Genomic DNA, 13,546 nt, shown 5'->3' on the forward strand with positions numbered 1-13,546 from the left:
TCCATATACCCATTGACCTCTTCTTATAATCTCCAGTTGGGACTCCAATGGCCAAGATTAAAACTTAATCGATGGCTTAGATCATCTCCAAGTCGATCCATGTGAGTTTCTAAAGAATTCTCACATTTCTTAATTAATTACTATTAATTAGCCAGTGTTCCTTTAGAATTGGGAAAAATTTAAATGATGGTCAATTAATTTAATTGAGCTATCTCTAGGTGGAATTTTTAGAAATGATTTCTAGGTTTTGGAGAACTCATGTGTTTTAGCCTCTCCACAAATTTTTAAGACTAGAACACCATCTGATGCTACAAAAACTAACCCTCCCTCTTAGCAAGGAAGGTGTTCTCTGACTCTGTCTCCACAACATCCTCCCCATGGTGTTGACGTTTGACAATTGTAGTTGTCTGCCACTGTCCATCAACCACTATGCTAATTCTGATTCATCTACTCCTCACTATAGAACCATGTTGTATCTTTGTTGTTGTTGACACTGCACTGTACAACATGTATTGCTACCAACTTTGCATCTGTACTACAACCTAACTAACACCCCTCTCACTGTTGTTGCTACTACAACCACTGCAACTAAGAAGCATCCAAAACACTTAATCGACTGTGTATCTGTGCTGCAATTGTCTCTTGAGTCTCTGACTGCTACTAGCCTCTGCACTATCTACTTGGAAGTTTATGTTGTTGTTGACTCTGCACTGAGCCTCCTTCTCTGCTATCAACACTGCTCTGCACTCATCAGCATCTGACTGCAACTAGTCAACTGTCACTCTGGAATCTGACTACATCAACTAGCATTGATCCTCCTACTATTGAATATTGTGGGCCCTTGTAGCAAAGGTAATGATCCATAAGGAAACACCATCCAATGTTCATCTCAATGGACCCTGCCCAAATCTTTGCGCAACTCTAGGACTAAAGCTCCATATTGCCCACCTCTCTCCTAAAGGTATAGTTGCATACATGGTAAATTGTTTCTCCAACTTGGAGGGCACCTAGTTTATCTCTACGGATGTTGCCACCTGATCTTGCTTCTCCTTGTCCTTCTTCCTTTGAGGACACTAAGTACTGTAGTGCTCAAACTCACCACACCTAAAGCACTTGATCTTAGATAGATCCTTATTCTTATTCTTCTTCTCCCCCTGCGAGCCTTGCCCTGACTGGGACCTTTTTCTTTCCTCTTTGATGCAAGGGCCACATTGTATTCCTCCTTCATACCTTTCGGCCCCTTGTTCCAGCTACCATTAATGGAGCTCTTTACTAGAGATCACCTCATCTCCTCTTGTTGGATGTCTGACCACATTCGGTCCCACCTAGGTAACGTATCTTGTCCAAAAATGCCTTGTACGAAGATTTCCCATTCCTCAGAGACACTGCTCAGTGCCAAACACACAAGCTCTATAATTTGAGGCGCTTCTCCTACAGCAACAAGTTCATCCCGAATATCCTGAATTCTGGTGAGAAAGAGATTTGTGCCTTCACCCTTCTGCGTACGAACATTCCTCGGCTTCTCCTTCAGGAACATCTTCTGCTGCTTGGAAGGAATTTGATATAGTGAGGCAATAGCGTCCCACATTTCTTTGGTTGTATTCTTGGCCACCACATGCTAAACAATATGATCTCGAACACCATCGAGAATCAACCACTTTGCCTCGGCCATATCCTTTCTATAATTCTCTAGTTGATGTTGGTCTGTAGGTACGACTACCACTCTCTCTGCGTACATCTTCAAATCATGTTCATCTAGTAGGAATGTCATCCTAGCCTTCCAGATACAATAGTTCGATGCACCCTCTAATCCATCCTAATCTCAAAGTTTTGTTGAAGCCATCTCTGCAAAAACTCAAACTCAATCTCCTTCTTTCACCTACTCGGCTACTAGCACTATTGTTCACACTCCTTCCTGGAGTGAGAAAAATATGTCTCCTGCTACTACCTGTTGCAACTATAAATTTCATATTTCTAAGCTAGAAGCCCTCTGAGAGAAACTCCCTCTGTGTGTAATTTTTCTTCCACCCGACATTGATTCTACTACTGCAAAACCCTACGTGCCCAAACAAGAAATTTGCTCTGCGGAAATACTAAGTTGCTACTCCCTCTACCTGTTGGAATCACTTCCCTGGACAAATCGAACTTTCTTGCCCCCTGCCACTGGAAAATTGAACCATGTCCAACAATTCGCATTGTCTGGCTAAGCACTGCGCAACCCTTGAAAATTTCATCTTGTTGCTCCCTCTACACAACGAAATTTTCCTCCTTCAACTCTGAGCCTCCTGTCTATCAAATATCCTCTAATACCATGTGAAAAATCGCTTAAAATGCAGCAACTGAAATAATTCTTCTAACTAATAAATTAATTATGCAGTTTATTTTGTTTACGGCAAAATAATGAATTATTCACACTACAGTTTCTTCACCAAAAATACTACAAAAGAAAAAATAGGAACTGAAAAATGCTAGCGCACACATAAAAATGACACAGTTATTTTTGAACAATTGTCGCCAGAAAAACCCAATGTGGGAAAATCGGTGCATCAGCTAAGGGTTTTATTATTATGTAGCAGTGAAATTCTGAGTACAATAAAATGACGCCAAACTGGCATTTTCTATCTGAGAGAAATACTGGCAAAATTTAATGAGGGAAATTACCCTTCTATCCAAGCAATTTGAGCACCTGACTCCCTTTGAAAGGTTAGTTGTCCAACCTCTATGCAGACTCTCTGCGTTGCTTCTGCGCTGGCTTCCACACGTGTGGCTGACAAACCCTCTCAAAGCAATTTATCCTACATGTGGCTGCTTTGGAAACGATCCTCCTGGCCTTCTGGAATAATTCCTAACCTCTAGCAACTTAATCGAACTTCCCCACAGTTAAATCGAATTGTTGTTCTTGAGGCATTACGCAAGTCTTGTGCATCCTCCTGGAAAACAAACACGTCCTCCTCTCCTGACTCTCCAGAACTAGAATCCTCCTTCGAAACCGTTGTCTTTGCCCCTTTGCGTCATTTTTGGCTCGAACTCTCTTCCTTTGCTTGACTTCTAAAGCTGGATAGCTCAATTTGCCAAAGAGCTCACACTATTAGCTCTCACTCTGTGTGTTTCTCCATATACCCATCAACCCCTTCTTATAATCATCAGTTGGGACTCCAACATCCAAGATTAAAACTTAATCGATGGTTGAGATCATCTCCAAGTCAATCCGTGTGAGTTTCTAGAGAATTCTCACACTTCCCAATTAATTACTATTAATTAACCAATTTTCCTATGTTAGATTTAAGAAAAATTTAAATGATGGTCAATTAATTTAATTTAGCTATCTCTAGGTGGCATTTCCATAAACGATTTTTGGGTTTTGGAGAACTCAGGTGTTTTAGCCTCTCCACAAAGTTTCAAGACTAGAACATCATTCGATGTTACAAAAACTAACACTCTTGTCTAGATTACGTAGTGAGACAAGGAATCCTTAGTTAATTTATGAGCTTGGATCTTAAGATGAACATAAAGAAAAAGGAAAGGTATTCACGAACTACCTTAGTACATTAATGTAGTATACTTTGTTAGAAGATGATATGCCTCCCAGTCAAAACCACTCTCATCTAAACTACGTAAATCTTATAAAGAGTTAATGTCATCAAGGATGTCTAGAGCAATGGTAGGAATAATGACAACAACAAAATGTGGTAGCAAAACCAACAAGGATCAAGGTCAACTGGGCCAATACAAAATAAAATATCAAAGCCCAACTAAGCACCTCCAATGGAGTATATGTTCCAAGGGAATTTCTCTATCCTATACGTTCTTGAAGAAGGACATCTATCTTATTTGTTACAAGATGCACTTACAATATTACACCAACAATGTTTGTGTATGTATATGTGGTATATCGCTTATGAATAACATGGTTGACTATATACATATGGTATATTGTTAATGAAGTCACCCCATTAGGGTTGAACATCATCAATTTGAGTAAAGTTGTGAAAATATGAATTAATATTCCAACACTACGCTCCCCCTCAAGCCACAATTAACTAATCAACCACGGCCTTTATTTGATATCATGCTATTGTGTCTCACCCCCCTCAAGCCACACTTTACCAATCAACCACAACTGTACATGTTGGCAATTAAACCCAAGACCTACCCCAATTGAGGGTGTCTAAGTTCAGAATGTGGATTAATATTCCAAGAATAACCCAATAGAAATAATCCTCAACTTGGTTATTATTGTAAACACCAACTTGAAAGGGAGTCAATTTAAAGTGAATTGTGGGATTGATGTTTACCTTACTTACCAATTGGGTTGATTTGTGTTTCTGACTTGGAGATGGATCATTGTGAAAGTATGTCAAGTAAACTATTAATTCCTACCAATATAGATTCATCTTAACCCTGAATCTATCAAACACCAAGATGGATCAATTTGCTAAATGCATAATTTTTTTGATCATTTAATTGCATCTCATGTATTAATCACTTCATAATAAATGACAAAAATAAATATACCTTAATCACTAAATAATAAATGATAAAAAAACTATACCTTAAGAAATCTGATCCCTCTTTGATAAATCCAAGTTTAAGATAGACTTGTTTAAATTTGTAAATGTTGTCTATACATGTACATTAGTTTTTCTGTTTTGTTTTATTTTATTTTAATTAAATCATTAACATAATGTAACATAACATTACTCAACATTACATAACAACATCACCCCATACTAACCTGACATAACAACCTCACCGATACTAGACTGACATAACAACTTCTCCCCCTATAATATGTTGTAAAGGGCCTTACTGCTCGGTGCAAATTGTTCATTTTTTCGAACCAAATATAATATGTTGTAAAGGGCCTTACTAAGTGCAAATTGTTCATTTTTTCGAACCAAATAACCCCATATTATGTTGTAAAAAACATTGCTACTCTCCCTGCAAAATTTTCATGTTTTGTGGAACAAGTTTCTCTAGCAAACAAGAATCTACTGTTTCCAGGCAGATCAAATTAAAATTAAAATAGATGGTTATAAATTAAGGTTTTTATCAAACACTGTAAAGAAAAATGAAAATGCAGAGTGCCAAGATAATGCAAGTTTCTCTTAACAGAATTGTTAGACGTAATAGTTTGAAGCTGCAAACAAGTCTTACAGCATTTTTGGGTCTAGCATTAAGTTTTAAAACAGTGCAAAGTGCACCCTCCCTTGACTTGATCAGTCAATAATAATATTTCCGTTATTCACTGGATTGAAATTAAAGATGATATAAAGAAAGGATATGGACTCATAAGCAGGAAACGAATTGCGATTAGCCTTTCTTTTCAGTTTGCCAACATTTGATGCCATTGTCACGATAACAATACTGTTTACCTATTGGCTATTTGCTCATAGTGAACCTGTTCCAAGATTTGCATACCTTGCCATCTAACAAGGTAAAAACACGGTAATAAAAAAGCACCAATATAATTTCTGATGTGATCCTCCGTTTTGGGCTGTAAATGAATTTTGTATATCATGGCAAATGTTACAAAGTCTAAAGAGTCTTCATAAATCTATTTTGGATTCAATTGCTAAACAATTAGAAAAATCGATAGAGATTTTTTCTTGCTCAAGTTAGCAGGAACTCTGCCAACCGCAAAGAAACATTTACGGCTTAAAAAGCAATCCCGAGTCATTGAAACGTTTTACAATTCCAATCTCGAAGGTCAGCTACCAGACACCATGCTCAAAGTGTAGTGAGGAAATTTTATCCCAATCTGTGATCAAGCTCCGATATGCACAACATGTATGTATTCAGAATGAAGGTGAAAGCATGATCATTTGTTATGTAAAGAATCTGACACTCGAGCAGCAAACACTGAGTGGACTAACACTGCCAGCCAATTTTGTAGTGAAAATCTCAGGCAGTTGAGCTCAGCAATGGTTGTGCTGCCTGCCTTCTCCGACCAAAGTCGTGATAACTGAAGTACAACCCCAACTGTATCATGCCCAAAACACTGCCAATCCCGTTTGGGACCTACAAAAAAAAGTAAGAACAAGGTATACAGATTAGATTATTGGCAGTACGTCGAGCATTGAATAAGATGAGGTGGGGAAGCTACATTCTAATGGGGGCATAGTTCCAGCATATAATACAATAGAGAATGGGATCATATACTTACATAAACAAAAGGATCTTGGCCAAGGAATCCATATGTGAAAAAGGATACACTCATCAACAAGGTGGAAAGAGAGAGATAAAATGGCATAAACTCAACGCTTCTTGTTTCAATTACCAGCTTCTGCAAATCAAAGGAAATTTCTATGCTTTGTTACATGCTCTATGGGTTATTACTGAGCACCAGAAATTCATTTTTAAAACAAGACTTGCTACCATCTATTGATTTTCTGCAGCTCCTAATTTTCCAAGGCCTGCTATCCACAAAAAACTACTAACATAAGCTGTGGGGATATCAGATATTTATATTCAGTATTCCAATATTTCAAACCCTACTTTGCCTTGGTGACCTGCTATCCACAAAATACTACTAACATAAGCTATGGGGATATCACATATTTATATCAGTATTCTTATATTTTAAACCCTGCTTTGCCTTGGTGATTAATATGTTCATTGTTTTTTAAATCCACCTTACTTAACAGCAAACCAAGGTGGCTCTTAGTAAAATGACCCTCTCACTCTAATTGTTTGAGATCACAACCTACATACTTGTACATTAAGGCAGAATTTCCTTATAGAAATTTTCCCTGAAATAATTCCATAAGTGGCCCTCAGTACAATAACGAAGATAAGACACATAGTCAAGAAATGCAAGACAGATGTACCAGAGACGATTAAGGTAATGATTGTCTTAAACCGAGAGGCTCGTACAATGATAGATAATGGTGATGCAAACATGCTGATGAGGGAGAATACACTAAGAGAACCGACGAACAGCTTTCGCAGTGGCTGCTCCATAAACTCATATGTCACCAACGCTATTGCAATAACTATACCCACAACCAACAGAAGCAATGCTACCATTTTAACCTGCCATTGGCAAAAGGCAAAAATCAATTATACTAACCATTTTCTCTGAAAAATATATTTTTCAAGAGAAAACTTGTAATGTGGCTGCCACAATTGTCAGAAGGTTATTGTCAAACTATGAACATCAGCAGAACCTATCAAATACAGTTTAGTTCTACATGAATTGCTCAGTATAAATCCATCCATCTATATTTTGCATGTATTGCAATCAAATACAGTTGATGTTCTACATTAAATTGCTCAGTATAAATCCATCCATCTATATACTTGCATGTATGTGGGTCTGTCTGGGCAAGGTAAACCCCAGTTTATATGCTTTGCCATGTAGGCGATGATTCATATAATATTACATAAGCAAAATTTTAATATGCCCCTAGGTTCATTAGGGTACTAAAAAGCCTAATATGGAATCCATTAGCCAGCATGTCAAGCTACAATAATATACAAGTATCTTCAAACAAATAGAAAATAAACTTTACACAAAACAAGAACTGGTGGCTATACCCGTGCTTCCTTCTGGCAATATGCAATATAGAGTGAGATGTAGAATAGCTGAAAAATGGCTCCCGCTGCATTAACAGTGGTCACCAGTATATTGTTCTGTGATACAAAAGGAAGGCCATACCATGTGCAAATCAAGCAATTAAAGAGTGCAAAGATATAAGGGAAGACTGAAAATTGCTCGGTTGACCTATTTCTTGTTATTCTGCTGAATGTAGGACTGCAAATGACAAAATCCACAGCTGTATTAGTATTGGTTTGAAAAATTAACTTAACGTACCAATTTCAGTGCAGTCTTTCTACACCATTCCTTTTAAATTTTATCCAAGAACAGAAGCATCAATGAGAGTTTTGGGGTCAGTTCCTACAGTGTATTATGTTAAAAGTAGTAATCATAATGACATTTAGCTTTATATAAGAGTCTATGGACAATGGCCCTAAAATGGGTAGTTGCTGTTACAGGTGAAGTAGATCTCAGAAGTGGAAACTTACATCGGGGACAAGAAAAGGCCCAGAGCAAAGAAGTTGCCTGCAACAAAAACAGAGAAATTATTCCGTTATAAACAAAATATGGAGTGACTAATCTCATCAAGCAAATAATATGCATTCATGAGAAAACAAATATGAAATAATAACATAATTCAAACTTGTTGGAGGGGAATACTCTCGAATACCTAACGGTCATTTTGCACTGGCTAATATATTTCAATAAAAGAGTTTTGATGCCATGTTAGTGTAAGATGAGTCTCTGCAAATTACTTGTATGTCATAATTCAATTCAGTTCTGCACAAGTTACTAGACTTACCTTTAAACAGAAATTCTTAAGAGATTTACTTGTAAAGATACAAATCGATGGATCGATCAGCTGACAGCAGTCAAACTTATCACAGTTTATCTATCACATTATAAAATGGCATCATTCACATATGCAAGTTATGATGCAGATAGTGAAATTTAGAGCTACTGTTCCGCTTCCTTCTTTCCTTTTAACAACCAATTTGAATAACCATATCCTACAAATACATAATTTTTTTTCCAAGGAAAGAAATCGGCCTCCCTCTCAGCCCACAGGCATGAGTGAGGTTGCTGGTACCAGGCCAGCCCACAGAATACTCACTTATGAGTGCTTATCTCAGGCTCGAAGCCATTACAACAATAATCATCAAGGCATCAAAGCTCATCATGTCACTAGAGAGGATTTGAACCTAAGTGGGGAGGACAATAATCGTTCATCCCAACTACCCGAGATTTTCCCAATTGACCTATGAATATCTAATTTTACAATTTTACAAGAACAAGGTTTGAAAAACCCTGATGACTAAAAGGAACAGTAGCTTGAGGTCTTTGAAACAGGATCACGTTCTCTTAAATGTTGTGATGTACAGCATTCTCTTGATATTTAACTACATAATCAGACCATATAACCCAACATGACATCTAAGAGGGGAGGGTTTCCCCTACTGGTGTTCTTTTTAATCTCTATGCATTTCACATCTTCACTGGAAACTCCTTCTGCCCCTACAGAATTCCAGCCTGGAAGTTCCCAATGCCTCTCCAAGTTTAAGCCATGGGATTTAACGGTGGACTTAAAATTCCACCTACAACGGCAATCGTTTTGGATGATGCTTTCACCCTGTGTCTGATTACAGTTGCTGCCAGACTTAACTATTCTTTATTCCTCATGTCATTAATTTGTGCTATCATATCAGTGTCACCCAAGGAACATGGGGCATGGTGCATTGATGCCATCCTCAACTTTGTTTGAGACTATTCCCAGCAGTCTGTTCAGGATTCCAAATTTGATGATGGGCAACTAAATGCAAGGGTTGTGCTTGTTGGAGGTCTTAGACTCTTAACTCAATGCTTTCCAGCGTGAGGAGCTGACATCCATGCACCACATTTCCAAAATTAGTCCTCTTTTTCAGAAGGATTCACAACTTGATTAGCCTTGGCAAGGTTCTTAGCTTAGTCACCGCATTTGTCCAATTTTTATTAAAAAAATAAAATTCGTAGAATCTCCAACATTGGCGAATTTCGAATTTGAAGGCAATTTTAAGATCATGTTTTTTTATACCATTTATAAAATAATTATTACGATTCATTTCCTAGAAAATATATAATGCTCGTCTCTTTTCTGGATGGATGTTACAATAAAGTTAGATTAATTTTCTGGCAAATTCTATCACAATTATTTGCAGTAGCGATTCTTTCAAACTTCATGTTGGTTTGGTCCAATCTAGAATGCACCCACCTCAATAAATTATCACCTCTAGCAATACTGAACAGAAAGTAACAACCAAAATAAGGAGTAATTACAGGTAATAGTTGGTCAATATAGTATGAGAGAGAGCGAGGATCAGGCGGTATTTGAAAATTTAGAAACTCAACAATCTTATTGATTTTGGTAAAATCTGAAATTTGCAAAAAAAAATTATACAAAAGCAGAGTTTATGCTTAAAGTAAACTTTGTCAATGTGGCCTTGGTTCACTGGTTAAGCTGACAGTATTAAGCAGCTCATTAGGTTTCCATTCTCACTGTTTGCACAGCCCAAATGGCTACCCAAAAAGAGATGAAGCCAAATGAAAGCATAAGGCAAATTTGGCAGTATAGATATCCCACAAACCTGGCACCTAAGCCAAAAGAAATTCATGTTCTGCAGTGCGGCCTCCAACCATGGGGAATGTACCCGAAAACAACTTCAAAAAATGAAAAAGATAGAGAAATTCGGGGACTAGATGCCCTTCAAACCTGGCCCCTAGCCGAAGGAAATTCATGTTCTGCATGCAGCCTCCAACCTTAGTAATGTTTCTCAAAACAACATCAAAATAAAATAAAGAAAGACTAATTTGGGAAATAGACGTACCTCTAGCCTGATATTGAGGAAATTCATGTTGTATTATGTTATTAACCCTCCTATGTCTCCTACCTTAGGGCATGTTTCTCAGAGCAACTTTAACAGAAAATACAAAGAAATTTAAACTTTGCTTAAATGAAGAAACAAGTAAAAAACTACTAAAAAATACAAAATCAAAAAAGATACTATCACTTAGGCCCCTGTAACTTGCATCCCAAAGATAGCCTTCGAAAATGGTATATAAAAATAATACCGAGGAGATTTAGGGAAAACAGATAACCAATTTAGAAAATCTAGCTTTTAAAAGCCAACTTGTCTTCTGATACTTATCGGAAAGAGATTCCAATAGGAAGTACCAGAAAAAGCAGTCACGGACTTTGCCTACAAACTTTTGCTCACAGAAATCACTGAGACTAATCGTGTTCGTATAAGATCTTTCAAACCCCGATCTTACCCTATAACTCAGGTAAGTTTATCACTTGCCTTTTATATATGATCATTATCAGTTTGGAAACCTAACATTTTCTGCTACTGGATTCACATTTAAGATTTAAAAATCATACATCAGTGCGGCTGCGTGCATACCGCTAAAGTTCCAGGTCACATAGAAAATATAGGTGCCTATAAGCTAGATCAAAATCGAAAAACCGATCCCCGTCACTTACCGGAAAACAGAGTCTGAGAATTTATATTTTCAGACACTTATCAGAAACATTATTAGCTTATGGGTGTCGAAATCCATGCGGGAACATGAAATACAGACGGTTTTTCTACTGAAATCTTGTAAGCCACTACGTCAGCAATCTGTAACATCTTATTTCAACCCATTGACATCAAATGCAAACTGAAACTACTTCAGGATGGCAGTGTAGAAAGGGGAGAAAGGGGAGAAATAAATCCGAAGTCGGTACCTGCGATTCCAGCAGCGTAGTGCCAAATCTCTTCGTAAGACAACATTGCGGATAGTTTGCGCGCTGCAAATGCTCAAAAAATGTCAAAATACGAAATAATCTAACTCTGCCCACGAACGAAGATTGACTTGATTGCAGTAACGCGCCTATAAATGCCTTCTGATATTAGAAATAATTATTAACTTTTTAGTGAGGTCGCAGAAAGCAACCAAATTCATTTGACAGGTTGTGAATAAAAAGTATGTAAAACGATATTTTAAGTTTAAGATAGAAGATGCTGAGAATAATTTATATTTCTAAAGGTATGGTGTTTCCGCGATCTGGAGATAAAATTCCAAAGTTACCATTTTTCCAGAGATTTTGAAATTCTCTATAATAACCTAAAAATCTGGAAAAATCCTTTTAAATTTTTGCTTTACCTAATCTTAAGTAAAATAAAACTCTCCAAACCATTTTATATCAAATATAAAATTGTTTAAACCAATGGAGAAGACAGCACCCAAAGAAATTGACACCGAATATCTGTCCACGAAAGAGTTTTTGTGTGGAATATGCTGAATCCTATCATTGACTACAAATTTTGTTTCTTTGAAATTGTAAAATTAGATTTTGAAATTACAATACGAAGATATCCGCTGAAATGGTAACTAAAGAAATTATTTACAGTATAAAATTTATAATATATATATCTAATTATTAGAATTTTAATATTATAATTTGTAATTTTATAATTATTTTTATTATTTATCAATAATATTATTTTTAATAAAATATATTAATTCTGAAAGCTTAAATAAACATGGTGAATAAAAATGAGTAAAACATGAAACATAGTAAAAGGATGTCATTCTAACTATAAAGTGGTTTTATATATGTTTTATTAATAATGTTGAATAGCGATGGAAAACAAAGTAAAAAATACATTGTAATTTGTTAAATAATTATTATTTCTAATCATGTTAAATGATAATCTTATTTTAAATAGTAAATGTGTTAATATTGTAATGGTAATTAATTATGTTTTGATTTATATATGGATATGCAAATATAAATTAGCAAAAGATTAGAATAATTGTAATTATAATTTACTACCAAAAGAGATGAAGACTTGATACACACCATTAGAAGCTATGAGGAAAAGGGAAGCTAACAAGGGGGTTGAAGAATTAATATTTGTCAATAAATTATTGGTTTTGCTAAAGGATTAAGATTGTCAAACTTTCTCCAAAAAAATATCTAGTTGAAGGTGTGGAAATAACTTCTTTAATCATGAAAATAGTAGGGGTATCTTATCCAAGCTGTGGGATAATGGTACCAAACTGCCCACAGGTATGGGCTATGTACCCTCTATTTTGGAGACTTCTAACCATCCACATAATCCCATCAAAGTGAGAAGTCAAAGAAAAGAGGGGGGGGAGGAAGGGAGAGAGAAGGGTGATAGACAAGGAAAGGGGAAAACATTCTCTTAGACAAAGGGAGCATTCTCTGGGAATTCATGGAAAGCAGCATAGAGAGACGAAAGGAGGCTCTTGTGTGAATAAGAAGAAAGCCCTATGTGTGAAGCGAGGAGACCAGAGATAGAGGAGAGTGCACATTGACAAAGACTAACATTCATGCAATAACATAACATAAAGATATATAAAAAGCAAAAGATTGATGAGATAACTGGATAAAGGAGATCCCTGTGAAAACTCCACACTATTTTACTGAGCAAAATTCCCTCTTGGCTCCATGGTCGAGCTTATGGGTACTCAACTACAAGAAAGATTATAATCCAGTTGAGTCTATGGTGGGGTGGAATGTGGCGCATCCTTAATCAGTTGCATGCAATAAGTGCCCTTATGGACTTAAATTTTGTTAGGGTCCCACCCTAACCCCCTTATTTATGTCATGGGATCACGTCATAGTCAAGAGTCAATAAAGCCCATATTAATATTTGTAAGTGGTTAACCCGCAATTAATGACGGGACCACAGTTAGTTGCAAATGGGCCGTAGTATTAGATAGATGGTATTAATAAAACCCACGATATTGGCCCGTGGTATTGCATGTATGAGTCATATATAAAGGATAGAGACTCCCTGTGAGGAGCATTGTGTCTTATTTTGTATTCGAGCTCTGCTCTATTGGAAGTTGCCCCCTCGAAGAGGCAAGTGAACATTACTCTCTGAATAATAAAATCATTGCTATTCTGTGTTATGGGTATCTTTTCTTCGCATATTCTGTATTTGGGTATCATTTTGC

The 13,546-nt window shown here is 36.6% G+C and overlaps 1 protein-coding gene across 1 annotated transcript; it reads right to left on the minus strand.

Moving 5' to 3' along the window:
- Window positions 1–5,266: 5,266 nt before the first annotated feature.
- Window positions 5,267–11,565, minus strand: SWEET2 (Nodulin MtN3 family protein). Its single transcript, XM_089424044.1, has 6 exons — window positions 11,304–11,565; window positions 8,029–8,065; window positions 7,540–7,756; window positions 6,877–7,035; window positions 6,167–6,286; window positions 5,267–6,021 (listed from the first exon to the last, which is right to left on the minus strand). The coding sequence occupies exons 1-6, from the start codon at window positions 11,347–11,349 to the stop codon at window positions 5,905–5,907; spliced, it is 696 nt and encodes a 231-aa protein (XP_089280170.1). The 5' UTR covers window positions 11,350–11,565; the 3' UTR covers window positions 5,267–5,904.
- Window positions 11,566–13,546: the final 1,981 nt, after the last annotated feature.

Source organism: Pinus tabuliformis, chromosome 4_2 (genome assembly GCF_031772625.1).
Source record: "Pinus tabuliformis cultivar Carrire ecotype Pingquan chromosome 4_2, CPIR1, whole genome shotgun sequence".
NCBI lineage: Eukaryota > Viridiplantae > Streptophyta > Pinopsida > Pinales > Pinaceae > Pinus > Pinus tabuliformis.